Source organism: Bubalus kerabau, chromosome 15 (genome assembly GCF_029407905.1).
Source record: "Bubalus kerabau isolate K-KA32 ecotype Philippines breed swamp buffalo chromosome 15, PCC_UOA_SB_1v2, whole genome shotgun sequence".
Taxonomy (NCBI): domain Eukaryota; kingdom Metazoa; phylum Chordata; class Mammalia; order Artiodactyla; family Bovidae; genus Bubalus; species Bubalus kerabau.
Window position 1 is genome coordinate 6,335,183 of NC_073638.1, and position 27,808 is coordinate 6,362,990.

General features: G+C 38.7%; 1 protein-coding gene across 2 annotated transcripts; it reads right to left on the reverse strand.

Moving 5' to 3' along the window:
- Positions 1-1,283: 1,283 nt before the first annotated feature.
- Positions 1,284-27,358, reverse strand: BIRC2 (baculoviral IAP repeat containing 2). 2 transcript variants are annotated; one of them, XM_055547519.1, is made up of 9 exons: positions 27,148-27,357; positions 23,691-25,807; positions 23,501-23,600; positions 16,710-16,788; positions 16,061-16,109; positions 8,773-9,027; positions 4,483-4,737; positions 3,744-3,782; positions 1,284-3,153 (listed from the first exon to the last, which is right to left on the reverse strand). In XM_055547519.1, exons 2-9 carry the CDS (start codon positions 24,526-24,528, stop codon positions 2,960-2,962), a joined length of 1,809 nt encoding a protein of 602 aa, XP_055403494.1. In that variant the 5' UTR covers positions 24,529-25,807; positions 27,148-27,357; the 3' UTR covers positions 1,284-2,959. The 2 variants fall into 2 exon arrangements, with proteins under 2 accessions (XP_055403494.1, XP_055403495.1); XM_055547520.1 differs by lacking the exon at positions 8,773-9,027 and having other exon boundaries at positions 27,148-27,358.
- Between the last annotated feature and the right edge of the window lie 450 nt (positions 27,359-27,808).

Genomic DNA, 27,808 nt, shown 5'->3' on the forward strand with positions numbered 1-27,808 from the left:
CTTTCCCAATTTGGAACCAGTCTGTTGTTCCATGTCCAGTTCTAACTGTTGTTTCTTGACCTGCATACAGATTTCTCAGGAGGCAGATAAGGTGGTCTGCTATTCCCATCTCTTGAAGAACTTTCCACAGTGCCTGGTACACAGTGGATACTAAGTACTATTTTACCACAGTAGTTTTAAAAATGATTTAATTCCCTCTTTAAATTCCTTCTATAATGGCAGGGAGAATTTTTCTCTTACTGACACAGGTCTTGCACCTAGAAGTATGCGTTTAGACTTACACCAATGCACCAGCATATCATGATGAATGAAGGCAATAGCCTGGCTGGTGGACCGCACTCTCCTGGCCTTGCCACATGCACTGCCACCAGCCAGGCCCTCTCCTACCTGATGAACATTTGCTGCAGCTCCCTGACAGACACGGAGCCTCAGATTCCTCACAGGGCCAGACCTGGGCCCACAGACGCGTCATGGAGCCTGCAGGGCTGCTCTTTGCCCAGCAGAGGACTCGGGCTTTCTGGAGACCCAGCCCTAGGCCAAGTGGTGAGTGTCCCACAATTCACAGAAGAGAGGGGCTGTGCCACGGGCAGGCTGGTACAGGGCCTGCCTCCATGGCCCTTAGAGTGCATGCCAGGGCCCTGCAGACACTGTTTCCTATAGAATTCCTGCCTATTTTCACTTAACCATCATTAAGCAGCACCTACAAAATCTGACTTTAAAAAAAAAAGGATAGAGAAATTTTCTTTCTTCCTACTATACACTTTACTTGAAATAATCTAATGGAGTTTGGGGATAAGAATTTTTAATACTCAACCTCCTTTTCACTTGGCCTCAGAAGTCTGTCAAAGACCCAGATCTGGGAAAGGTCAAATATGACTGGGCCCCAAAGAACGTACTTACCATTAGCTGTATTCAATCTCCCACCACCACCTCTACAACAAAATGATGACACTATTTTCTTAAATCCCAATGAAGATTTACATAATTTTGTTAAGAATGTTTGACATGGATTTTTAATTCAAATAGTATCTACAATATACAAAGCAACTAGACAGATACTGTCATCTGAAAGAAATTCTCATAAATTCATTATTAAAAAAACATTTTTTGGTAATTTGTTTTATGAATTCAATTTTTTAATTTAATAATTTGCATTTGAACTGCTTACAATGTGACAAGTACTATGCTTATATACATTATCTCATTCTTATATAACCTTATGAAAGTTTATGGAAATCACAAAGCAGAACAACAACAAAAAAAACTGATGTGAATTGATGTAGTCTTTTTAAAGACCTTTTATTAAGATGTTTCTCACAAACTAGGGAAAAACTTTTATACCACTAAGAGAAAAATCCTTATCTTACAACACAACTGAAAAAGAACCAATGAGAATTTGGCAATATAACTGTGATAAACTCCAGAGTTCCTGGTTTCCAGTTCTCTTCAGCAATACTCTAAAGTAGTACTCAATGCTTTCAGAAAGAATACCAGATCCAGTCACTCCTAAAATGATACATAACAGCATTAACACTGCTCCTTTAACTTCTCCTGTGTACACATATGTACACTAACACAGCTCAAACATAAATCTTTTCATATAAACACAGATTAAGATTAAATATTATATATGACACCATTTTATTTTTTGCTGACAAAGCAAGAGATTTTATCAGGAAGGGGTGCCCAGGTGGAGAGCAGTAGGGTGAGGGAACCCAGGAGAACTGCTCTGGCAGTCTCAGGTTTTACGGTGATGGGATTAGTTTCCGGGTTGTCTTTAGCCAAATCATTCTGGCTCAGAGTCCTTCCTGGCGGTGTACGCCTGGTTCAGCCAAGATGGATGCCAGATGTGAGGATTCTGGGAGGTGGTCGGACATGTGGTGTCTCATTTTTACCTTTCCTGAACCCTTCCGGTTGGTGGTGGCTTATTAGTTCCGTGTTCCATACCAGGATCTCCTGTTGTAAAACAACTCTTGCAAATGGTTGTTATGGTGCCTGGCCAGGGAGGGCGGTTTCAGTCAGTGTGCTTCCCCTAACAACTCCCTGCTGAGAGACTTCAAAATCAAGATCCTTCTTGGGAACTGGAGCGGAGGTCTTTTTCTTCTGTAACTTCTTCCTGCTGTGCATGGGCGTAGGCCTGCCTAACAAAGCAGAAGTCTCTCTCTACCTGATCTAAGTTGAGGTATTCTGTGCCTGAAACCAGCATTCACCTTGTAATAACAGCAATTTAGCTTGAAACTGTTGGCTCCTCTCAGAGATGAAATAGACAGGGGCCAAACAGGAGACCTAACAGGATGGTCATCACTGGTCCCCAGAAACAGGAAGCAACATTTGGGATGAGGGCTTCAGGGTGTATGACTTTTTTCTGATTGGTTACTGGTGAGGCAACGGAGCGGTGCTCCAGGAATCTTGTGTTCAGCCTGACATTACCATCCTCCACCTGGGTGGGGGGCCCCAGTGCTGTGGAACTCAAAGACTTTGTTATGCATATTTTTTTTGAGTAGGAACCAGGACCTTGTCTCAACACTGTACCACTCTTTGAAAAAGAACACAACTGAAAAAGAACCAATGAGAATTTGGCAATATAACTGTGATAAACTCCAGGGTTCCTGGTTTCCAGTTCTTTTCAACTGTACTCTAAAGTAGTACTCAAAGCTTTCATACCAGATCCAGTCACTCCTAAAATGATACATAACAGCATTAACACTGCTCCTTTAACTTCTGTGTGCACATATGTACACTAACACAGCTCAAACATAAACCTTACTTTTCATATAAACAGAGATTAAATATTATATGTGACACCACTTTTTTGAAACACGGGTACTAGTACCAAAGAAAACAGAGAATACAAATGTTACTAATTAAGGAATCAGTAATTCCTTTTTTTACTTCAAACAACTTTAGACAATATTTTAAAGATTTTTATACATAAGCTAACATACAGCTTATTTTTCTTTTATGAGAGAAATGTACGAACAGTACCCTTAATTATACCTCTGCAAATAGGGCATTTTCTTAGAGAAGGGGCACATTCCTGGCATACTACCAGATGACCACAAGGAATGAATACAATAGAAACTTCTTTGTCCATACACACTTTACAAGTTCTTTCTTCTTGCAGCCTTCTCAACTGCTCTTCCAGGGACAGACCTATAACAACAAAAACCTCAGTGAAATTCAGTTTCTACTTTACCTTCCATTAAAAAAATAAAAGGGTAGGGGCTTCCCTGGTGGCTCAGTGGTGAAGAATCTGCCTGCCAATGCAGGAGACACAAGTTCAATCCCTGATCCAGGAAGATCCCACATGCCGTGGAACAACTAAGCCTGTGCACCACAACTACTGAGCCCGTGCTCTGGAGCCCAGGAGCCACAGCTATTGAGCCCACGCACTGCAACTACTGAAGCCTGTGCTCTGGAGCCCAGGAACCGTAACTACTGAGACTGTGCTTTAGAGGAACCACAACTACTGAGCCTGTGCTCTAGAGCCTGGAACCACAGCTATTGAGCCCACACACTGTGACTACTGAAGCCTGTGCACCCCAGAACCTGTGCTCTGCAACAGATGCCACCATAATGAAAAGCCTGTGCACTGCAATGAAGAGCAGCCTCCACTCACCACAATTAGAGAAAGCCTGCACAGGAACAAAGACCCAGCACAGCCAAAAATAATACATAAATACATAAATAATTTTTTTAAGGGTAATATTTTATGTTGGTCCCAAGTCTTAATTTTGTTTTACCTGAAACATCTGTTGGAATATACTTCATATTCTTTTCCACTGAGGAAAGAAAAACATACAAAAAAATCACTCTAACACTCAGCCATAGAAATAAAATTCTGTCACGTTCAACAACACAGATGGAACCAGGAGTGTATTGTGCTTAATGAAATAAGTCAGAGAAACACTACGTCACCATGTATATGTGGAATCTAAAACATAAAACTAGTGAACGTGACATAAAAGACAGACATAGATATAGAGAACAAACTAGTGGCGGCACTATTTCCAGTGGGGGTGGGGGTGGGCAAAACGGGTAGGAAGATTAAGAGGTACAAACTACTATGTATAAAATAAACAAGCTACAAGGTCCATTGTATAGCACAGAGAAAATAGCCAATATTTTATAATAACTATAAATGGAATATAATCTATAAAAATTTTAAATAACTGTTGTACACCTGGAACTAACACAATACAGTAAACCACCTACACCTCAATTAAAAAAATATTTTAAAGCATTACTCTACCAAATACAAGACTGCTTTGCCTACTACATATTATTTTTCCCCTACTATGTATTGAATTCATAGATTTTAGTTATATATCATTGGATATTATTTAGCCAAGTTACTTGGGCAATAAAAGACTTCATTTTTTTAGAACAAGTTAAATGTACACAGTTTGCTAACTGGATTCAATTTATTTATCAAACACAAAGATGAACACAATTCTAAAAATAACTGTACAACAAACTCACCAAACAAGTTCTTATATAATGTAGGGTCAATTTCCTTAAGACAGTTTTTGAAGATGTTGGCAGCACTATTTCCTTTAACTAAAACGGTATCAATCAGTTCTCTTGCTTGTAAAGGTATCTGTGTTTTTTGCTTAATAATATCATGCTCCTGTTTATTAATTACATTGGCCTTTAAAAGATTATCCAGGATAGGAAGCACACACGTCAACTGTTGAAAGAGAGCCATTCTATTCCTCCGAAGTAATGACAAATCATCTTCAATGTTAAAAAAAAAAGAAAAAAATGTATTAGATTATAAACTGCTCCAACCACACTCATAGTCACTAACAACCAACACTATGAACAATTCAGACACTAAAGAGGAGCTAGAAAAAAAGAACAAAATTACTTGTCTGCATCTTAATGTCTGTCATTTGGAACACTTTCAGAAGATTTGGTAGGTATATAGTATACATACTATACCATGGCATAGTATGTAGTATACACATGGCCTCTGTTTTTGTAACCTACTTGAGTCTATATATTGGGTTGGCCAAAAAGTTCGTTTGGGTTTTTCTGTAACATTTTATCTTTTAACCTATCTTAGAATCCTGCTTTATCCTGCAGAAAGTAGGAAGAGAATTTTAAAGGATAGTATAAATGTGCCACCTCTATACTTTGCCCCAATGAAATACTGACTTCTCTTTGCATTGTATCACATTACGTTTATAAGCATTTTCATATGAATTGTCTCATTAGATAAAAAGATCCTATCAATGAAACAAGTCGGTTATGAATGTTTCTTATTTTCAGATAGGGTAAGACTCAGGAGGAATGAGTGACCTGTCCAGTGTCACAGGAAGTATCAGTTGTAGAATCAAGTCTCCTAGTCTCTTCATGTTTAAGAAGTAGTAAGCAGGATTTCCCTGGTGGTCCACTGGTTAAGAATCTGCCTGTGAATGCAGGGGACATGGGTTTGATCCCTGGTCCAGGAAGGTTCTACATGTTGCAGGGCAACTAAGCCTTTGCTCCCCAAATGCTGAGCTGGCACCCTAGAGCCCTGTACCTATTGAGCTCATGCAGCACAACCTCTGAAGCCCACAGGCCTAGAGCCAGTGTTCTGCGACAAGAGAAGACAGCGCAGTGAGAAGCCTGCACTCCGCAATAGAGAACAGCTCCTACTCGATGCAACTAGAGAACAGCCTGTGTTCAGCAACAAAGAGCCAGAGTCGGGGGGTGGGGAATAAAAGCAGTAAGCAGTGCTGAAGAGTTTGAGCTGCAGAGTTTGGACAAACCTAGCTGCCCACACAGGCACAGCCACTTAGTAGCTATGTGCCGTAACCTTCACATACCTCAGTTTCCTCATCTGTAAAATGTAGATAATAATAGTACCTTTCTCAAAGAGTTGTAAGGATTAAATGAGATATATGTGAAGTATTTATCACAGTATCTGGCAGAGTTGGCTACCAATATTTTATAAATGTCTAGGTTTATAGCAATTTAAAAAGACTGCATACGAATCAAGCCTAGTCTTGTTTTTAAAGTAATGTTTTCTCCTTTAACCTTAAACCACACAAAATCCATTGTTAAATAGACTATAGGCATAAATTCCTTAATTATTTTTCAAAAACTTCCTCTTTTGATGCCCCAATCACCAATATTTAATTGCCTGCTTTCAGCCTTAAAAAAAAAGTTGCTGTTCGGTCCTTACAGTAAGTATTCAGGGCTGATTTCTTTTCGGACTAAATGCTTTGATCTCCCTGCTGTCCAAGGGACTCTCAGGAGTCTTCTCCAGCACCACAGATCAAAGGCGTCAATTCTTTGGTGCTCTGCCTTCTTTACGGTCCAGCTCTACCAATGGTACATGACCACCATAGCTTTGACTATACGGACCTTTGTCAGCAGACTGCTGTCTCTGTTTTCAACACACTGTCTAGGTTTGTCATAGCTTTCCTGCCAAGAAGCAATCGTCTTCTGATTTCATGGCTGCAGTCACCATCTGCAATGATTTTAAAGTCCAAGAAGAGGCAATGTGTCACTATTTTCACCTTTTCCCTTTCTATTTGCCATGAAGTAATGGGGCCAGATGCCATAACCTTAGGTTTTTTTAATATTTAGTCTTAAGCCAGCTTTTTCACTCTTCTCCTTCATCCTCATCAAGCGGTTCTTTAGTTCCTCTTTCCTTTCTGCCTTTAGAGTGGTTTCATCCACATATCTGAGGTTGTTGATGTTTCTCCCGCCTATCTTGACTCCAGCTTGTAACTCATCCAGCCTGGCATTTCTCACGATGTGCTCAGTGTATAGGTTAAATAAATAGGGTGACAACAGACAGCCCTGTCATAGTCCTTTCTCAATCCTGAACCAATCTAACTATTGCTTCTTGACCCGCATACAGGTTTCTCGGGAGACAGGTAAGATGATCTGGTATTCCCCTCTCTTTAAAAGTTTTCCACAGCTTGCTATGATCCACACAGCCAAAGGCTTTAGCATTTTGTACATCTCTATATTTACAAGTTTAATAAAAAATAAAGAAGTCTATTGTAAAGTTGTTAAAAAAAAAAAAAGACCATTCCCTTGGGGTCACAAAAGAGTTGGACATGACTGAGTGACTAAACAACCACCAAGGAGTGAAACACACTATTCATCTCAAAATTATGAAAGTCCCTTCTCTACCCACAACTTATTTATCCTTCTGCCTTAATAATTCACCTTACTATTAACAGATCTGTTCTTCACCTGATGCTGTAGCTCCATGTCATTTCCAACCCTACTAACAAAAGAGTTGTCTCCTGGCTTTGCTTATGTCCCATTCTAATCTATGTATCGGTCAAGTGTTTTAATGATCTTCTCTTATTAGTATCCTAAACTCTTCCTCTCTATTCTTTTTTTGATTATTAAGAAACAATTTCAAAGCTGTAATTCAAGACTTTTCTCTGAACTTTACAAAATACAAGAAAGTCACAAAACTATGGTGTCCAGGTTTATTACAGTGATTTCATTTAACATGTATTTTATTGTCGTCATTCAGCTGGTCAGTCATGCCCGACTCTTTGTGACCCCATGAAGTCCAGCACTCCAGGAGCCCTTCACTATCTCCCGGAATTTGCTCAAACTCAGGTCTATTGAGTCAGTGATGCCATCCAACCATCTCATCTTCTGTGGTCCCCTTCTCCTCCTGCCCTCTGGTTAATAATCTCACTATCCCTGGGCCCTTTCTTGCACGAAGACCCTCCCACTTCCCAAGGCAATATACTTAAAAAAAGTTTTGATGTGCTAGGTAAAGGTGCTAAATTGTTTTACTTGTAACCTCTCATTTAATTTCTATAGCTGCCCCATGCAATTTGTAGTACTATCATCCCTGTTTTACAGATGAGAAAACAAGAGTTCTGGTTAAATTAATCGCCAAGCTGGTAACTGACAAAGCCAGGATTTAAACACAAATTTGTCTCAACTAGAAATCAGACCTTAAATATTTTGATACACGGCCAAATGATACAGTTCTCAAACTATTCCTATCATTACTTACAAGCTTAAACAGAAAAAGTGTTTTCCAATCCGACAGTCAAATTTACACTACGTATGCAACCTTCAGTTCTACTGGCCCTGTAACCCTATCTTTTTGCATACTAGTTTCCACAGCTAGTCACTATGCTCCTTGAAAGTAAGCACCATGGGGAGCACAGTACTTGGTACAGGTGATCATGTTCAGTTACTATTTGTTAAAGGAATGATTACTCAGAAGACTTGTTGTGGAATTCCGAAGCTTAACACAATATGGATGAACACCAAAATCAATTCTCTACGATCTTTGTGTTGGGGAGGTGCTTCTTATCAAATCCTAGAATTTCTTCATGGATTTTATTTTTTCTATAAGGATCACTAAGCTAGGATTAGACAGTAAAATGCCATGTTAAGAATATGATTTAAAGGAACTTTAAAAAAAAAAGTAGAAATGAGACAGGCCCCCAGCTTTAAAATCTTACTTTTTCCAAACAGTTTAAATCTGTTAATGTATGAGGGAGAAAGGCAATATAGCTCAAGAAAGAAATTATGACAAAATCCTCTGATTAGCATAAGTTAGGGATCTTCTTAGGGAGAAAAAAACATTCAAAAAGAAAAAAAACTGTAGTCAGTGATTCTCAACTAGGGTAATACGTTGCTCACAGTGAAGGGAATGTGAGGTTTGGAAATGACTGCTGGCTGCCACCAGCAGTCAGTGGAGAGACAGGGATACTCACTGTCCTGCAACACATGAGACAGTCCTACGAGACCTCAACGGAAATAATGCAGGGAACTACCATTCCCAAATACCTGATGCTGTTTCTTCAGTTTGTCTTTCCTTCTCTTCCTCCTTTTCTTCTTCTCTTTTCTCATCTTCAGCATTGAGAAGTGCTGACACAATATCATTAACTGTTTTGTAATTCTCTCCAGTTGTTAGGATTTTACTCTGAACTGTCCGCTTTACCAGGCTTCTACTAAAGCCCATTTCCAAGGCAGCTTTAACCACAGGTGTATTCATCATGACTGCATCGTCTGAAGAACTTTCTCCAGGTCCAAAATGAACAACTATTTTAAAAGATATATATTTGGGTAAATTCCATAAATATAAAAATATGGGGAACAATAATGACTCTGATATAATCTTTACTCTAGACGTGATTATATCCTGGTAATGGAGATGAGCTGTATGCACAAGTTACCTATAACTCCAACCGAAGTCTGAACCTGGTAAGGATCAAATGAGAGGCTGCTGTTATTGTTGTTCAGTTGCTAAGTTGTGTCCGACTTTTCCGTGACCCCATGGACAATAGCCCACCACGCTCCTCTGCCCATAGGAATTCCCAGGCAAAAATACTGTAGAGAGCTGCCATTTCCTTTTCCAGGGGAGATTCCCAACCCAGGGATCGAACACATGACTCCTGCATTGGCAGGCAGGTTATTTGGTGGCAATGAGCCACCAAGGAAGCCCAGTAACAGGCTGTACTTTAAAAAAAATACCAATTCCCATATCTTAGTTAGAGTCTTTAGGGATGGAACCTAAGAATATCCTAAAAATTCCTCAAATGACTCTGTTGTACAGTTATTTTTGGAAACTGAGATGCTACACAAATTTAGAAGTGAGAATAATCTCAATTCAGCTAGGAAAGTGGAAGAAATCAACAAAGACATAATGAAAAAGATCACACAAGAGTTTGAACCTGAAGGATAGACAGGACCTGAGGAGGTGGACAGATGAAGCAGAAAAAACAAAGATGGGAAGAACAGTAAAGTGGAAGACTAATTCACATAGAACACATCTAAAAACGTGGTTTAAAAAAATGTGATTAAAGAATTAAACTAATACGACTTCAGATAGCAACACATGTTCTGAAGAAAATAAAGCAGAATAAGGTGGTTAAGACAAACTAGGAAGCAGCAGGAGGACATTCAGGATAGGGTGATCAGAGAGGCATTTTCTGATAACAGGGTCAATGCCAGCCAATATGGCAATGTGAAAATTATAAAAAGACATCATTCTTCAAGATATTTTACTGCCATCTGCTGGAAAACTGTTGTATAATAAATGTAAATATACACTGTGTGTGTGCTCCCTTGCTCAAACGTATGTGGAACCCTGTCTGAATGGGTAACAGCAGAGCAAACAACTGAATGATAAGGAATGAGTATGGGAATATCTGAAAGAAGTCTTTCAGGCAAAGAGAACAGCCAGTATAAAAGCCTCAAGTCAAGAGGAAAGCTTGATATTCTTCAAGAAATAGTAAGGCGGTGCAGTCAGAGAGTAGGGTGAGGCCTAGATCACATAGAGCCTTGGGAGGAGTTTGTATTTTAAGTCTGCTAGAATATTCTAAGACTGATAAAACTTGATTTGTTTTTTTCAAAAGATCATTCTGGCAGCTCCGTGATAAACTTTAGTGAGGTAAAATGGAGTCAGGGAGACCTGTTAGGATTTTATGACAAAAGGTGATAGAAGCTTGAATCAGGTTAACAGTGGGGATGATGAAGAGAAGTGGTAAGATTTGGGACATATTATAGAGATGAAAGGACTTTTAATAGCTTAAATACACAAAATAAAAGGAGGAATCAGGGATGATGTCTAACTTAAGTCAACCTCAGCAAGTGGGGAACATTAACTGAGCAGGGGAGATCAGAGAAGAAGCACATCTGAGGTACGAAGTGCAGGGAGAAAATGTTTGCTCTGGTCCTATTAACTCTGAGAAACCCATTATAAACAAGCAGAGGTTTAAACAGGTGGTTGAACATGCTAGTCTGCAGCTCAGGAAATGGAGAACTATCTTTGGGCTAAATGTTGAGGGGTACCCAATCACTTAAGAGGTTTGAAAAAGGAGTAACCACCAAAGGAAATTGTTCATGATCAACCAGGGAAACGGGAAAATCAACAATGTGGTGTCCAGGAAGCCAAGTGAGGACGATACCTTAAGAAAGATACAAGAGAGTAATGATAGCAAGATTGCTAATTAAGATGTCTCCCATCTGGATTCCCCACTCAACAACAATTTGGAATCCGTCCAAGGACCAAAGTGCCTTTGTGAGAGGCTCTGTGATTGAGATATAAGATTCTGAAAGCCTAGTGTATTCCAAAACCAAGGAGAGTGATTTTGAGAAGACTGGCTTGTTCCCAGGTGCTGGAATCCCTGACTATGGTCCCAGCAACAGACCCCAAAACAGCTCTGTATCCATCAAAATTGACAGAAGAAGGTACTCACTTGGCAAGACCAATCAGTAAAAACTGAAAATGGTGTTCACTCCTTCAAATGCACAGATACTATGGCTAGGCTACATATAGCATATAAACATATAAATCAGGCACATACAACACCATCAAAAGAAACTAATAAACATCCAGACTGACCCCAAAGAAATGAAGATCTATGATTTGTCTGACAATGAACTCAACAGTCACCTTAAAGAAACTCAATAAAATTCAAGAGAACAACAGTAAACAACTAAATGGAAATAACAATTCATGAACAAAATCAGAAGTTTAAACAAAAAATAGAAACCAAAATCAGAAATTTAATCAAGAAAAAGAAAAAAGATCAAACAGAAGATGTGGAGCTGAAGAATAAAAGGACAGAACTGAAAATCAATAGAGAAATTCAACAGACTTGATCATGAAGAAAAAAAGAATGAGAACCCAAATGGAGATCATTTGAAATTAGCCAGTTATAGGAACAAAAAGAGAATAAAAAAGAGGGACAGAAGACCACATGAATTATAGGGCACCACCAAGCAGATGAACAGTTACATCACAGGAATCCCAGAAGACAGAAAAAAGGGGTAGAAAGCTTACTTCAAGAAATAATAGCTTAAAACTTTAGTTCCCAAATCTTGGGAGAGATACAGATATCCAGAAATAGCAAGTACAGAGAACCCCAAGCAAGATCAGGCCAGAGATTATTCCAAGACACATTATAGTCAAGATATTAAAAACAAAAAGACAAAGCATTTTGAAAGCAGTAAAAAAAAAAAAAAGAATCATTACATACAAGGGAACCCCCTAAGGCTATCAGCACATTTCTCTGCAGAAACCTTGCAGGCTAGGAGAGAAAGACTTAATATATCCAAGTGATAAAAGAAAAACAAATGCCAACCAAGAACACTGTTTGGGAAATTCAAATGAAGGTAGCCTTGTTCAGGCTTCGCAAGTAGGGGAGCATACCTCTAACCGACTTCTGACCTTGCCCGGACTACATGCCTGCCTGCATGCATGAACACCAATCGTTACCAGCAAGTCAAGCAGCACTTCAGATAAGAAAGAGAGTGGTTTTGGATTTTTTTTTTTAACGAGTGCTTTATATTTGATTGTTTATTTATTCATTTATTTATTTTTGGTTGCACTGGGTCTGTTTGCTGCACAGGCTTTCTCTAGTTTCAACGTGCAGGTTTCTTATTGTGGTGGCTTCTTGTGTTGCAGAGCACGGGCTCAGTAGTGGTAGCATATGGGCTTAATTGCTCTGCAGCATGTGGAATCTTCCCGGACCAGGGATTGAACTGGTGTCCCTGCATTAGCTGGTTGATTCTTAACTACTGGACCACTGGGGCAATCCAGCCTTAGAATTTCTTAAGCCCCTGGGGGCCTAATCAGGCCCCCAGAGTCTAAAGAACTTTATGACTCACAAGATGAAACAAACAGCATTGTAAAAGTTAAAGAAAAACCAGAACTGCATTTTTGCATGCAAACTGTTATCAGTTTGTGGCCGAGGATCATAAGCAGGAGCTCCCAAAGCTGCAATCTGAAGTCTGGCCTGTGTGGTGGATGTACTGACAGGACCCTTTCCCAGTTAGGACTCCAGACTGCTGTTACGTGGGACTTCCAGCACTGTTCAATGCTAGATCAACGTGGGTGTTGGCCCAATGTAGAGATGTATATGCTATTATTTCTCTCTACTGTTTCTATTTCTTTTCTTTTATGACTGTACACTGCAATTAAGCCAAATTAATTACTGAATATTAAATATTGAAACTGCTTATTTGTGTGTAACAAGTAGTTTCTTTTGTTAACAAATCCTTTGAAACCAAAATAAAAGTACAACTTTCAGCAAAACAAATACTGGCAAAACTGTCCTTCAGAAATGAAGGAGAAATAAAGACATTCCAGTCAAACAGAAGTTGACAGAGTTCATGAACATGAAACCTGTTTTATAAGAAATGCTAAAATGATTTCTTCAAGTTAAAATGAAGAGACCTTAAGTAATAACATGAAAACATATAAAAGTATAAAACTTAACTGGTAAAATTATGCAGGTCAAATTCAAAACACACTATACTGTAATTGTATGTCTAGTGTAAGTTAAAACAACGGTAATACATTTTGCACAGCAAAGGAAACCATGAACAAAACAAAAAGACAACCTACAGAATGGGAAAAAAATATTTGCAAAGTGACTGACAAGGGGTTAATCTCCAAAATATACAGAGTTCATGCAGCTCTATGTAAAAACAACAAATCCAATCAAAAGGAGACAGAAGATCTTCTAAAGACATACAGATGGCCAAAAGGCACATGAAAAGATGCTGAGCATCACTAGTTATCACAGAAATAGAAATGAAAACTACAATGAGATATCACCTCACACTGGTCAGAATAGCTAATATCAAAGTCTACAAAAATAAATGCTGGAGGGGGAGTAAGGAAAGAAAACCCTCCTTCACTATTGGTGGGAATGTACACTGGTTATAACCACTATCGAGAACAGTATGGAGGTTCCTTAAAAGCCTAAAACTGTAACTACCGTATGACTCAGCAATCCTACTCCTGGGCATATATCTGCAGAAAACCATAATTCAAAAAGATACATGCACCTCAATGTTCACTGCAGCACTATTTACAATAGTCAAGACATTGTTGTTGTTTAGTCACCAAGCTGTGTCCAACTCTTGTGACCCCATGAACTGCAGCCCTCCAGGCTCCTCTGTCCATGAGATTTCCCAGGCAAAAGTTGTGCTGGAGTGGGTTGCCATTTCCTTCTCCAAGGGATCCTCCCAACCCAGGGACTGATCAAATCCAAATCTCCTGCTTGGCAGGTGGATTCTTTACCACTGAGCCACCTGGAAAGCCCAGCCTGACATGGAAGAAACCTAAATGTCCACTGAAAGAGGAATGGATAAAGAAGATATGGTACATACATATAATGGAATTCACTCAGCCACAAAGAAAGAACGAAATAATGCCATTTGAAGCAACATGAATGGACCCAGAGATTAACATATTAAGTCAGACAAAGAAAGACAAACATCATATGATATTGCTCATATGTGAAATCTAAATGTTTTTTAAAAATGATTTAAATGAACTTACAAAACAGAAACAGACTCATAGATTTCAGAAACAAACCTAAAGTCTGGGGAAAGGGATAAATTAGGGGCATGGGATTATCATATATACACTACTATATATAAAAGAGATAACCAACAAAGACTTATTGTATAGCACAGGGAACTCTACTCAATATTCTACTACAAACTATACGGGAAAGGAATCTGATAAAGAATGAATATATAGTATCACAGAATCACTATGCTGTACACCTGAAACTACATAACACTGTAAATCCACTATATTTCAATAAAAATTTTTTTAAAAGGAGTACTTATAGAAAAATACAGAAAAATAAAAAACAATACTAACAACTACAACTCCAATAATTTGTTACTAGATGCAGAATATAAAGAGATATAAAGTACGACATCAATAGTGTAAAACATGGGGTGAGGATAAGTAAACTGTAGAGTTTCTCTAAACGATTGAAAGCAAGTTGTTATCAGCTTAACACAGACTATTATATCTGTAAGATATTTTATGTAAGCTTCATGGTAAACACAAAGAAAAAACCTACAGCAGATACAGAAAATACAATAGAGAAATTAAAGTACACTACTATAGAAATTAAGTCAGAGATAAAGACAGCAAGAGAGGAAGAAATGAACAAAGGAACTAAAAAAAAAACCCAGTCAGAAAACAATTTACAAAAGAACAGTAAAAAGTCCCAACTATTTTAAATGTAAATAGACTAAATTCTCCAATCAAAAGACAAAGAATGGCTGAATGGATTTTAAAACCCCACAAGATCTAACACTACGCGGCCTACAAAAGAATCACCTTAGCTTTAAGGACACAGAAAGACTGCAAGTGGAAAGATATAAAAGGCTGAAAGTGAAAAGATAAAAAAGTTCTATGCAAATGATAATCAAAAGTGATGAGGAGTTGCTCTACTTACATAAAATAAAATAAACTTTCAGTCAAAATTAGTGCTAAGAGACAAAGAAAATCACTATACACAGTGATGAAGGGGTCAACTCATCAAGAATACATAAAACAATTGTAAACTTATATGCAACAAAACACTGGTGTATCTAAATATCCAAAGCAAATACTAGCATAACTAAAGGGAGAAATACAGAGGAATATAATAATAGAAGGGAACTTCAATATCCCACTTCCAACACTGGTTAGATCATCCAGACAAAAGTTAGTAAGGTAACAGCAGACTAAATAACACTTTACACTAAATGCCAGATGTAGCTAAAATTATAAATTATAACCAGAAGATGTATTTCCTACCCTTGCACTAAAATACTACATCCAGGCAAATACCTACTTTTCTAGCCCAATTCTCAAATCATGTAACCTGGGCCTTTCCAAACATGATAGCTTACAGCAAACTTTCCCTCTTTGGAGGGCTTACTATTTGCACCTCTCATTTGGTATTCCTATCTTGTCTCCCCAGTTAGAATATGAGCACTTTAAGAACAAAAACTAGAATACTTCCAAGAATCCTCTAAAAATGTCATGAATCTTAGAAGATAGATGTGTGTGTATGTGCTCAGCCGCTCAGTCATGTCCGACTCTCTGCAACCCCATAGACTGCAGCCTGCCAGGCTCCTCTGTCCATGGAATTCTCCAAGCAAGAATACTGGAGTGGGCTGCCATTCCCTCCTCTAGGGAATAGAAAGATACATAATATTTACGAGCTAACTTCTTAGCACTTTTTTCTATAACCTCAGAAATCCTTTTTACAAACTTTTATTTTTAATACTCTTAAATCCTATTCTTTATTTGGGATATTTTCATACATACTTGGTGGATCAGCATTTTCATCTCCAGAAGTATTTGCAGTTGACAACAGCTATGAAACAGGAAAAAAAAAAAAAAAATAGGTAAAATCCAGAATCTCAAACAATCTGAGCATAGCCACATTAAGGTAAGTTTATCTTAAGTACTATGCACATGCTTTGAAAACTGGGTAGTTTACATACTGCACTTTGCTGTTTTATCTTAATCACCATAAAATATTTCCTTAAACTGCAGCTAATTCCATATTAGAATTTAAATATCAGGAAAGCAGGAAAAAGTATTAATGGTTTCTCATTCCACTTAGAAAGTTGTATTTCAGCATAACCACTCTCTGAGGTTCCAAATTCCTAAAAAGTTACTTTTTGTTTATTTTTCTCAAAGAGGAGGAGGAGATACTAAAGACTCTTCTCCAACCCTACCACAAATTTGTACAGGGGCTAGGTTGTGTAACTTTTCAAAAAACTAAAAAATAATTTTTAAAAGCCATGAACAAACATGGTAGTCTGAAAATAAAACTAAAAAGTTTCATTAAGATGGACATAAAACATATAACTATCATTAACTTTAAAAAGAAATAAAGATCACTTTTAATCATATTTTGTAATTGTTATCTAGGAGACTCCAATGTTGCCAATTATAAAAACATATTTACCTGTTCAAGAAGATGAGGATATCTGGCTTGAATCTCACTAACAAACTCCTGCCCTTTCATGCGTATCAAGAACTCACACCTAAAACATAAGAGGAAAACTTTTTAAATTCTTTTATGCCAAAAATATACCCTGATCATTCTAGAAAAGTGGTTTTCAAACTCTTGGACTATATACCATAGTACAAACATTTTACATCACAACCTAGTAGGTTCCTAACAGGAACAAAATTCTCATAAAACATCACAAGTTTTTACTATGTATTGATACATTCTGATATTTTTATTTGATTACATTAATACAATAACAGTAAAGGAGTCTGGACCTCAAAGGATAAAAAGGTTAAGACTTGGAAAATGCTGTTCTAGACAATTTACTTTGGAAGTTTAACGTAAGTTTTAGAAACTGTAATGTGGTATGCCTAAAAGTAGGAAGTCAAGAAACACCTGGAGTAACAGGCAAATTTGGCCTTGGAGTATGGAATGAAGCAGGGCAAAGTAATAGAGTTTTGCCAAGAGAACACACTGGTCATAGCAAACACCCTCTTCCAACAACACAAGAGAAGACTCTACACATGGACATCACCAGATGGTCAACACCAAAATCAGACTGATTATATTCTTTGCAGCCAAAGATGGAGAAGCTCTATACAGTCAGCAAATACAAGACCAAGAGCTGACTGTGGCTCAGATCATGAACTCCTTATTGCCAAATTCAGACTTAAATTGAAGAAAGTAGGGGAAACCACCAGACCACTCAGCAATGACCTAAATCAAATCCCTTATGTTTATACAGTGGAAGTGAGAAATAGACTTAAGGGACTAGATCTGATAGACAGAGTGCCTGATGAACTATGGACGGAGGTTCATCACATTGTACAGGAGACAGGGATCAAGACCATCCCCATGGAAAAGAAATGCAAAAAAGCAAAATGGCTGTCTGAGGAGGCCTTACAAATAGCTGTGAAAAGAAGAGAAGTGAAAAGCAAAGGAGAAAAGGAAAGATAAAAGCAGCTGAATGCAGAGTTCCAAAGAAGAGCAAAGAGAGATAAGAAAGCCTTCCTCGGCAATCAATGCAAAGAAACAGAGGAAAACAACAGAATGGGAAAGACCAGAGATCTTTCCAAGAAAATTAGAGATAGCAAGGGAACATTTCATGCAAAGATAGGCTCAATTAAGGACAGAAATGGTATGGACCTAACAGAAGCAGAAGATATTAAGAAGAGGTGGCAAGAATACACAAGAAGAACTGTACAAAAGAGAGCTTCACGACCCAGATAATCATGATGGTGTGATCACTCACCTAGAGCCAGACATCCTGGAATGTGAAGTCAAGTGGGCCTTAGAAAGCATCACTATGAACAAAACTAGTGGAGGTGATGGAATTCCAGTTGAGCTATTCCAAATCCTGAAAGATGATGCTGTGAAAGTGCTCCACTCAACATGCCAGCAAATTTGGAAAACTCAGCAGTGGCCACAGGACTGGAAAAGGTCAATTTTCATTCTGATCCCAAAGAAAGGCAATGCCAAAGAATGCTCAAACTACCACACAATTGCACTCCTCTCACATGCTAGTAAAGTAATGCTCAAAATTCTGCAAGCCAGGCTTCAGCAATATGTGAACCATGAACTTCCAGATGTTTAAGCTGGTTTTAGAAAAGGCAGAGGAACCAGAGATCAAATTGCCAACATCCACTGGATCATGGAAAAAGCAAGAGAGTTCCAGAAAAACATCTATTTCTGCTTTACTGACTATGCCAAAGCCTTTGACTGTGTGGATCACAATAAACTGTGGAACATTCTGAAAGACATAGGAATACCAGACCACCTGACTTGCCTCTTGAGAAAACTGTATGCAGGTCAGGAAGCAACAGTTAGAACTAGACATGGGAACAACAGACTGGTTCCAAATAGGAAAAGCAGTACGTCTTGCCTGGAGAATACCAGGGACGGCGGAGCCTGGTGGGCTGCCGTCCATGGGGTCACACAGAGTTGGACACAACTGAAGTGACTTAGCAGCAGCAGCAAGGCTGTAAATTGTCACCCTGCCTATTGAACTTCTATGCAGAGTGCATCATGAGAAACGCTGGGCTGGAAGAAGCACAAGTTGGAATCAAGATTGCCGGGATAAATATCAATAATCTCAGATATACAGATGACACCACCCTTATGGCAGAAAGTGAAGAGGAACTAAAAAGCCTCTTGATGAAAGTGAAAGAGGAAAGTGAAAAAGTTGGCTTAAAGCTCAACATTCAGAAAACGAAGATCATGGCATCTGGTCCCATCACTTCATGGGAAATAGATGGGGAAACAGTGGAAACAGTGTCAGACTTTATTTTGGGGGGCTCCAAAAATCACTGCAGATGGTGATTGCAGCCATGAAATTAAAAGACGTTTACTCCTGGGAAGGAAAGTTATGACCAACCTAGATAGCATATTCAAAAGCAGAGACATTACTTTGCCAACAAAGGTCCATCTAGTAAGGCTATGGTTTTTCCAGTGGTCATGTACGGACGTGAGAGTTGGACTGTGAAGAAAGCTGAGTGCAGAAGAATTGAGGCTTTTGAACTGTGATGTTGGAGAAGACTCTTGAGAGTCCCTTGGACTGCAAGGAGGTCCATCCAGTCCATCCTAAAGGAGATCAGTCCTGGGTGTTCATTGGAGGGACTGATGCTGAAGCTGAAACTCCGGTACTTTGGCCACCTCATGTGAAGAGTTGACTCACTGAAAAGACCCTGATGCTGGGAGGGATTGGGGGCAGGAGGAGAAGGTGACGACAGAGGATGAGATGACTGGATGGCATCACCGACTCCATGGACATGAGTTTGAGTGAACTCTAGGAGTTGGTAGACAGGGAGGCCTGGCGTGCTGTGATTCATGGAGTTGCAAAGAGTCAGACACAACTGACGACTGAACTGAACTGATGCCTAAAATATGATCTTTCACAAAACGACTGCTAATCTTTCTCCACTGTCCACTCTTCCATTTTATAGGAAGCACAAACCCCCTAAAAAAATAAGAGTATCAAGTATTTTCATCTATATATACTGTGACAGTGTTTCCCAAATACTTGCTTTCAAATTACGAGAATTTCTCCATGGTTATTCCAGGAAGTTCATATAACATCTGTTTCTTCCCTTTTGTTTTTTCAACAAATGGACATAGACAACTCAATATTCATAAATATTAGCCTTTATCTATGTCCATACTGTATACGGAAACAAACTAAAAATGGACTACATGCTTAAATACAAAACCTAAAACAATGTAACTTGTAGAAGAAAACACAGGAGACAATCTTTTTGTCCTTAGCTTAAGTAAAGATTTCTTAGCTAATAAACCAACAGCATAATCCATAAAAGATAAAATTGATAAACTGACATCATCAAAATTTAAAAATTCTGCTCATCAAATACACTGTTAAAAAAATAAAAAAACAAGTCACAGATTCAAATGTTCCAAAACACACCTGATGCAGAACTTCTATCTAGAATACATTAAGAACTCTCAAAACCTAGCAATTAAAAAAAAAAAAACTTCTTTAAAAGAGACACTTCATCAAAGAAAACACAGTTCCAAGAATAAAGAGCCCATAGATACAAAGGGCTGACTCTACTATGATCTTATGAGGAACTTGAGCACCCATGGATTTTGGTTTCTTGAGGGGAAACCCTGGGAGTGTCCTGGAACCAATTCCTTGCTGACACTGAGCAACAACTTATATAGACAGCAAATAAACATCTAGATAGCAAATAAACATCATTAATCTCTAAGGAAATGGTAATTAAAACCACAGTGAAATACCACTACACATCTATTAGAATGGCTAAAATCAAAAAGATATTACCACATGTCATTAAGAATCTGGAATACTTGGAGGTCTCACACATTCCTGGTGTGAATTTAAAATGATACAGCCACTTCAGAAAACAATTTGGCAGTTTCTTCTAAATTACAATGGTAAACAAAACTTGCCATCCAACCCAATTCTAAGTATTTAAAGTATTTACCTAAACAAAATGAAAACAAGTTCACAAAGGTTTACTAATTTTTAGAGTGGTTTTATTCATTATTGCTCCAAACTGGAAACAACCCAATGTCCTTCAGGTGATGACTGGGGTAGATTTAGTAGAGATCATGTAAACATGCTCTTGACTCAAGTCACCACTGTTCCTAATCTTAATATAGGTCTAAATTATTTTTATTCTGGGACTGATTAACTTATAATGACTAAAGATAGGAAGTATATTGAACATTGGCTGCTCCATATTTCCTCCTTCCAATAAATTCTATGAGGACTAAGATTTTTGTCTTGTCTTATTCACTGTTAATATCTCCAGCATCTAAAGTAGTATTCAGAAGCATATAGGGAAATAGGTGAAAGGGATTTAGAGATAAAAAATTCAGTGATAAAATAAATAAGCCATGGGGATGTAATATACACACAGCAAAAAAAAATGTGTGCAAAAGCAATTATGACTTTGTTGTTGAAGTGTTAGTCGCTCAATCGTAGCCAAGTCTTTGTGAACCCCATGGACTGTAGCCCACCAGGCTCCTCTGTCCATAGAATTCTCCAGGCAAGAATCCTTGAGTGGGCAGACATTCCCTTCTCCAGGGGATCTTCCCCACCCAGAGATCAAACCCAGGTCTCTTGCATTACAGGAAGATTCTTTATTGTCTGAGTCACCAGGGAAGCCCCAAAATCAATTATCCTTCAAAGAAAAAAAATTTTCTAATATGGTCAACAATATTGCAGTAACTGTATAGGGGCAGATGGTTACTAGGCTTATCATGGTAACAACTTTATTACGTATACAAACATCAAATCAGGACACAGCACAGCTGAAACATATAATGTATGTTAACTATATTTCAATTTTTTAAAAATAATATTATAAGGGGGAAAAAAAGATCATCATGATTTTCCACTGTTACTTCTAACTACTTATTCCTAAGACTCTTGCCACCAGATAATGCTGTTACGGTCATGAATTATCATGCTCAATCAAGAGGAATCCCAGTATTCTTACTGGTCTGCTGCAAAATCAGCATTTATCTGCCAGTTTTATTTTCAACCTCATATGTAATAGTACCACAAAACTATTTTGCCTTTCTCTTTAATTTGGTTCTTCTTCATTTTGCTTTGGATTGACTTTTCATTTGACTCCACACTGTCATGTAAATATTAATACTTATGAAAAAGGAAATTCTTTTGAATGATTATGACTAAAAATGTTAGGAGAGAAAAAACATAAGTAAAATAGTATCTAGTAGGCATGCAAATATTTAATAGGTGAATAAATAAATTGTGTTAAAATACAGTGATAACGATTATCCACTTTGGATTTTCATTTTCTGAGATGAAAGACTATCCACAATTGAAATTTGTTGTTTTCAGAACTGTTTACAAAAAGTACTTCTGGCCTTTTCCCTTATGTAACCATTTCAAGCAAAACACTAATTACAGAAATAAACCAAGATTTTGTTTGGTCTTGCTTTATAAAGGAAAAATTATAGCAAATGAAACACTGTTAATCAGAAAGCTGTTTTTGTCTTTTTAATACAGCATTAAATTCCAAATTACAGAATAAGCCAATCTCATAGAGCCAAGTACAATCAAGTCATTTAAAATTCTGACAACTGGGAATTTCCTGGTGGTCCAGTAGTTAGGACTTGGTGTTTTCACTGCTGTTGCCCAGGTTCAATCCCTGAATGGGGACTGAGATCCCAGAAGCCACAAGGAGAGGCCAAAAATAAATACAATTATGACCATAAAACATGATTTTTCCCACAAAAATAATTTAGAGTTTCCTCATTTAGGAAAGTCACTCAACCAGTCGAAAAATTATCTATATGATATGATTCCACTCTTATAAAGTACCTAAAATAGTTGAATTCACAGAGACAGAAAGTAGAATGGTGGTTGCCAGGGGCTGGGAATATAAGGAATTAACGAAATGAATACAAGATTCAGTTTGGGAAGATAAAAAAAGTTTGGAAATTGACAGTAGTAATGAATGAGGAATAAGGTGAATGTACTTAATGCCACAAAACCGTATACTTAAAAATTTTATGTTATGTATATTTTGTAATTTTTTTTAAAAGACAGTATTACCTATTCCAATTTCCTCATTTTATAGATGAGGAAAGGCTCAAAGGGGTCACATGACTTGTCCAAGTTCATACACTACTCAATAACATTCCACCAACAGCACTGCCTCTAAATTCTGTCCAGGCTATAGTAAAAAAAAAAAATAGGACATACTGGTAGAAACAAAGTGACTAAAGAGAGATATATATCACAAAAGATAAAATTGTACAGAAAAAAATAATTAACAATTATAATCACTTAAAACTGATTATACAATCAGGTTTTTATTATATGCATTGTTATATTTGTCCTATTCCTAGATTCACTTAATGTCCCTTCTTGTTTTTCTTTTTCCTTACCTTTTTCTAACATATCCCCTTTTTGCTCTACTTTACATATTTTTATAATACTTTAAACAAAATGGAAAATACATAAATGTAATGTATGGCCATAACTGTGAATGAGGTATCAAGAATAAGTTAAGTTATATCCTGAATACATGGTTTATAAAAGAAAAAAATCACAGAATATTCTACGTTTTTCTACCAAAAGAACTAATGTTACAATTTGGTGTCTTAAAAGGCTAATTTTCTAATGGTATAAAGAAGCTTTGTTATACTGAAATGTAAACTTAAAGCACACAAACATGCCTACATCTTTTACGCACAGAGTTGTGTATACAAATACCTTTCAAAGCAATTACCTTGGAAACCATTTGGCGTGTTCTACCCATGGGTCATCTCCAGATTCCCAACACCTTAAGCCACCATCACAACAAAAGCACTTGACATCGTCATTGCGACCTAAAGAAAACACAATAACTGAATACACACGTGTTCTAATGTATTAATCAAAATGAACTAGATAAAATGTACAGCTATACATTTTCTTACCTACATAATAGAAACCAGCACTTGCAAGCTGCTCGGGCTGAACTGATATAGTAGATGGCCAGTACATAAATGTTCTCAGGCGAGCTGCATGTGTCTGCATACTCAAATTTGAAATGCTGAACCTCAACGTTTCCAGAGAATTTTCCAAAAATGGACAGTTGGGAAAATGTCTCTGGTGTTCTAACATGGCATCATCCTTTGGTTCCCAGTTATTTAGCGTCCCACCACAGGCAAAGCAGGCTACCCTGTCTCCAGGTCCTATATAATAAAAGCCAGCTCTTGCCAATTCTGATGGTGACAGAAAGGTTAATGGCCACATTTGATAAGTAAGAAATCTCGCTTCTTCAGTACTCATGGCATAACTGTAGGGGTTAGTCCTCAATGGGGAAAAGTCTTCGACTGCTCGAGAATTAACAGGGTTTGGTGAAAGGTTGGAATAAGAACCACTGAATGATCTACCATGTTCCAAAGTGGGTGATAATGAGTGAGTAAAACTGTTTCTCATTGGAGAAGAAGCATTCTTAGAAGTGGATTCCAGACTAGTAACAGAAACTAGATTCTGAATAAAGCTACAGCTCGGATACAGTTGTTTATGCTTCTCAATAGGATTGTCTCCTTGTTTCCAGTTATCCAGCATCAGGCCACAACAGAAGCATTTGACCTTGTCATTCACACCAGTGTAATAAAAACCAGCACGAGCAAGACTCCTTTCTGAGACAGGAACACCGGTGGGGAAAGTTGAATATGTAGACATTCGGTAGAGCTCACATGAAAAGTCGTATGTCATTTTTTGTTTGTTGCCAATTGTCCAATTTGACAAGACTGTGCTGTCTTCCATCACACTCTTAATTTTTCGATACGAGGGATCTGGGACAAGTCTTTAGGAGGTAGTTTTGTGCATGAGTGATTTTTACTTTTTGATAGCAAAAATCCTTTACATGAAATCTTTCTTCTCTTCACATTAGATTTTTTTTTACCATTAAAAAAGAATCAAATGATAGGCTCCTACTTACATAAAATTCACTACACCTTCTTTACTGGATTTACATCTGAATTTACACTCAGGTAGGATAACTCTCTCTCCTATATTATCAAAATACTATTTAATACTCTTTACGACTATTATTAACTCAAGTGCTATCTCTGTTCACTATCTGGTATAATACTAAGCAGACTGAAAGAAGTTGAGACACTTTTGAAAATATGTTTAACACTCCTTGATTTTTCAAGGAAGTTTATATTCCCAAAATTCTAAACAAAGACACAATATTTATGCCTTTAATTTGCTTTTGGTTACAAATTACAAAGCCTGGCTATCAAGCCAATTAATGGCCATCCTATAAGAGAAAAAAAACTACATGCAGACTTCTTTCCCTCCAAGCACTCTTATTTTTTATAAAAAAATCTTTTTATTCTAGTAAATAAGTCTTCATATGGTCACATTATCTAAAGGCTAATTTCACATAGCTTATCATCATAGTATTTACTTAAGAAAGTTAAAGTAGCTTCAGTTAACAATTTTGGAGGATGTCAACACCTACAAGCATTGTTGAACCTATATCTGTTATACTGTGTACGATGTTAAAACTCACAAGCTGCTAACTCATCTTTGTTAATACTGTCTATATTTGTTTTCATTTCCTGCAGCATCATTATGTTGTCTTTCTTCCTAACTTTGCATACCACTTTATTATATTTGGTCAACTGAAGGTATTGCCTCCATAAACTTAACTAGTTAACCATAAAGTTTCTACAGCAGAACTTTTTTACATAACTTGTCTTTCATTTAAGAATCATGCATCTACAATATCACTCATTTTATATTTAAAGGTAAATCAAGTTTATCAAGATACAGCTTGACTGTTCTAGTATTATCACAAATGCCTAACAAGATACTCTATCACCAACAGTGCTTATGCATAATATGCCAGTAATTAACTCTACTAGCCTTGTTTCTGAAAACCCTTCATATTTTAAAAGTATAAGTCATACACAAAATTACACTCCACAGAATTCAAACTATATCCCTTTATAAAGTTTCTGGGTGTCCATAATGGGATTTATTACTGCAGGGGAAAAAATGATGGGAAAAAAGTAGATTCTTCAGGGCTGTAAATCTGAAAAGGAAAAACAAAAGCTATTTTAGAAAACTGCATTTTCACGGTGAATACAATTTATATATTCTTTTCAACTTATTCAATAAATTCTAAAAGTGATTTACACTTTAGATAATATATCTTAAATTTCAATTTGTCACCAAAACTAATTAGAAAAGCTCTATCAAAATAAATGCAATATATTGCCCATAGCATAAATATGCATTTCTTTTAACGCACAACTTTGAAGATAGATGGACACAGAAACCTATTTTGATCTTGGTCTCCTCTCCTCCTCTGGTGACAACTTTAATACATACTTTAAGGGTAATATCTCTGGCAGTTTGCTAGAGGCAAAGGGGCACTAGTGCTGAAAGAGACGGCACCCATCAGCAACAGTGCAGTTATTTAGACGATATAATACACGGCAACCCATTCCAGTATTGCCTGGAAAATTCCATGGACAGAGGAGCCTAGCGGGCTACAGCCTCTGGGGTCGCAAAGAACTGGACACGACTGCGCGCTCACAACGTTCTTTATTCTTTAATATCAAGTCTCTCCAGAACTCGGAAAACTCGCCAGTGAGAGTAAAATGGGTCAGGAACTCATTAATAAATGATAACCCTTTAACTCTGCAACGCCTTACAATCCAAAGCAACAGCCACAGAAAGCAGCTCAAAAACAACACCCCCCACAACGGCTCTGTGAAACGCTGGCCTTGGAAATGCGACCCCTTGCAAGAAAGCTTCCGTTACACCAGAACTTGGCTTTCTGTCTCAACAGACTTTTGTCCACAAGCACCCTACAGTGATTAGCCCTCTTAAAGCAAACTTGTGGCTTCGGGGGTTGAAGCCGAGAGACAGACTGCAAGGGAAAAGAGAAACCGGAATTTTAATTTCCCAGCGCTATTTCTCACAACACACAGTGGACCACGAAAGTGGCAGAGCGCGGCTGGAGCGATCTGAAAGAGGAGACCCCGCTCCCACAAAACTGTCCTCCTTCGAACACGCTAAACAAAACACCACCGAGGGCTAAGTTTAAAACCCTGCAGAAGCTTGACCAACATCTTGGGCTGAGTCCAATGGCCACAAAAGTGGGCGGCGGCCAGCGGAGGCTTGCCAACAGGTCAATTTAAAAAATTTACTTTCGACTGCAACTTTTGGAGTTGGGGCTTCCGAATGAAACAGCGTCGGCGAGAGTGAGGAGACTGGAGAGCTCGCCGCGACCCTCCAGCTCCCTGCCGAAGGGCCCCGGCCCTGTCGTCCCAATCCTCCCAACCGCAGCCGCGGGGAAGCGAGTCTCACGGGCCCGCGCGCCCCAAGCCTCCTCGCACAGCGGGGCCCAGAAAGAGCTGCACTCACCGCGGGGCCGGAGCAGCAAACGCGGAAATTGCTCAGCCGCCCGGAGCCTCCTCAGACCCTTGAACAGCGACGCCGGTAAAAGGGGGCGGCCGGGTGGCTGGGCTCCAGCGCGCCACAGGCTCCCCGCCCGCGCGAGGCCCACGCCGACGCCCGCTGACGTCAGCGCGCCGGCCGGGATCACGTCACGCAGCCCGAGGGCGCCGGGGCGTCTGAGGGCGGAAGTGTGGGTCTGGCGTGAGTAGGGGAGAGCGCGCAGGCGGGAGGGCCTGGCCGTGGGTCAGCTGGCGGGGGCTGCGGAGCCGGGCCTCAGCATGGTATTCTGACTTTTCATCTCGCGGCGTGGGTACTTCTGACGTTTCGTTCCCTGGCCGTTCCTGACCTTCTCCTGAGGGGGACGTGACGAAGCGCGAGCCGCGGGAAGCCCGGCAGAAACGCCCCCGTGCGGGCGAAGCGCCTCTCCCCGGCGTCGCGCGTTCGGGGTCCGGCCCCGGCCGACTCCCCGAGTGAGGCCTCCCCTCAGCGCGGGTGACCACGTCCCGGGGTGGAGGCAGCCTGCCGGCTTTTGGGCTTCCATTAAATGAATAGTTGTAACAGATCTGATCTGATCTGATCTGAACGGTCTCAGCGGCTGCGTAACGTCAACCTTCGACAGCTGGCCGTG

Excerpts from the sequence above, each read along its gene's own strand:
- BIRC2 (XM_055547519.1), bottom strand. The coding sequence starts at position 24,528 with ATGGAAGACAGCACAGTCTTGTCAAATTGGACAATTGGCAACAAACAA. Across the intron at positions 4,738-8,772 it reads AACTGAAGAAACAGCATCAG|ATGATTTGTCATTACTTCGG; the intron begins GTATTTGGGAAT and ends TTAACATTGAAG. Across the intron at positions 3,783-4,482 it reads ATTATATAAGAACTTGTTTG|TGGAAAAGAATATGAAGTAT; the intron begins GTGAGTTTGTTG and ends TTCTTTCCTCAG.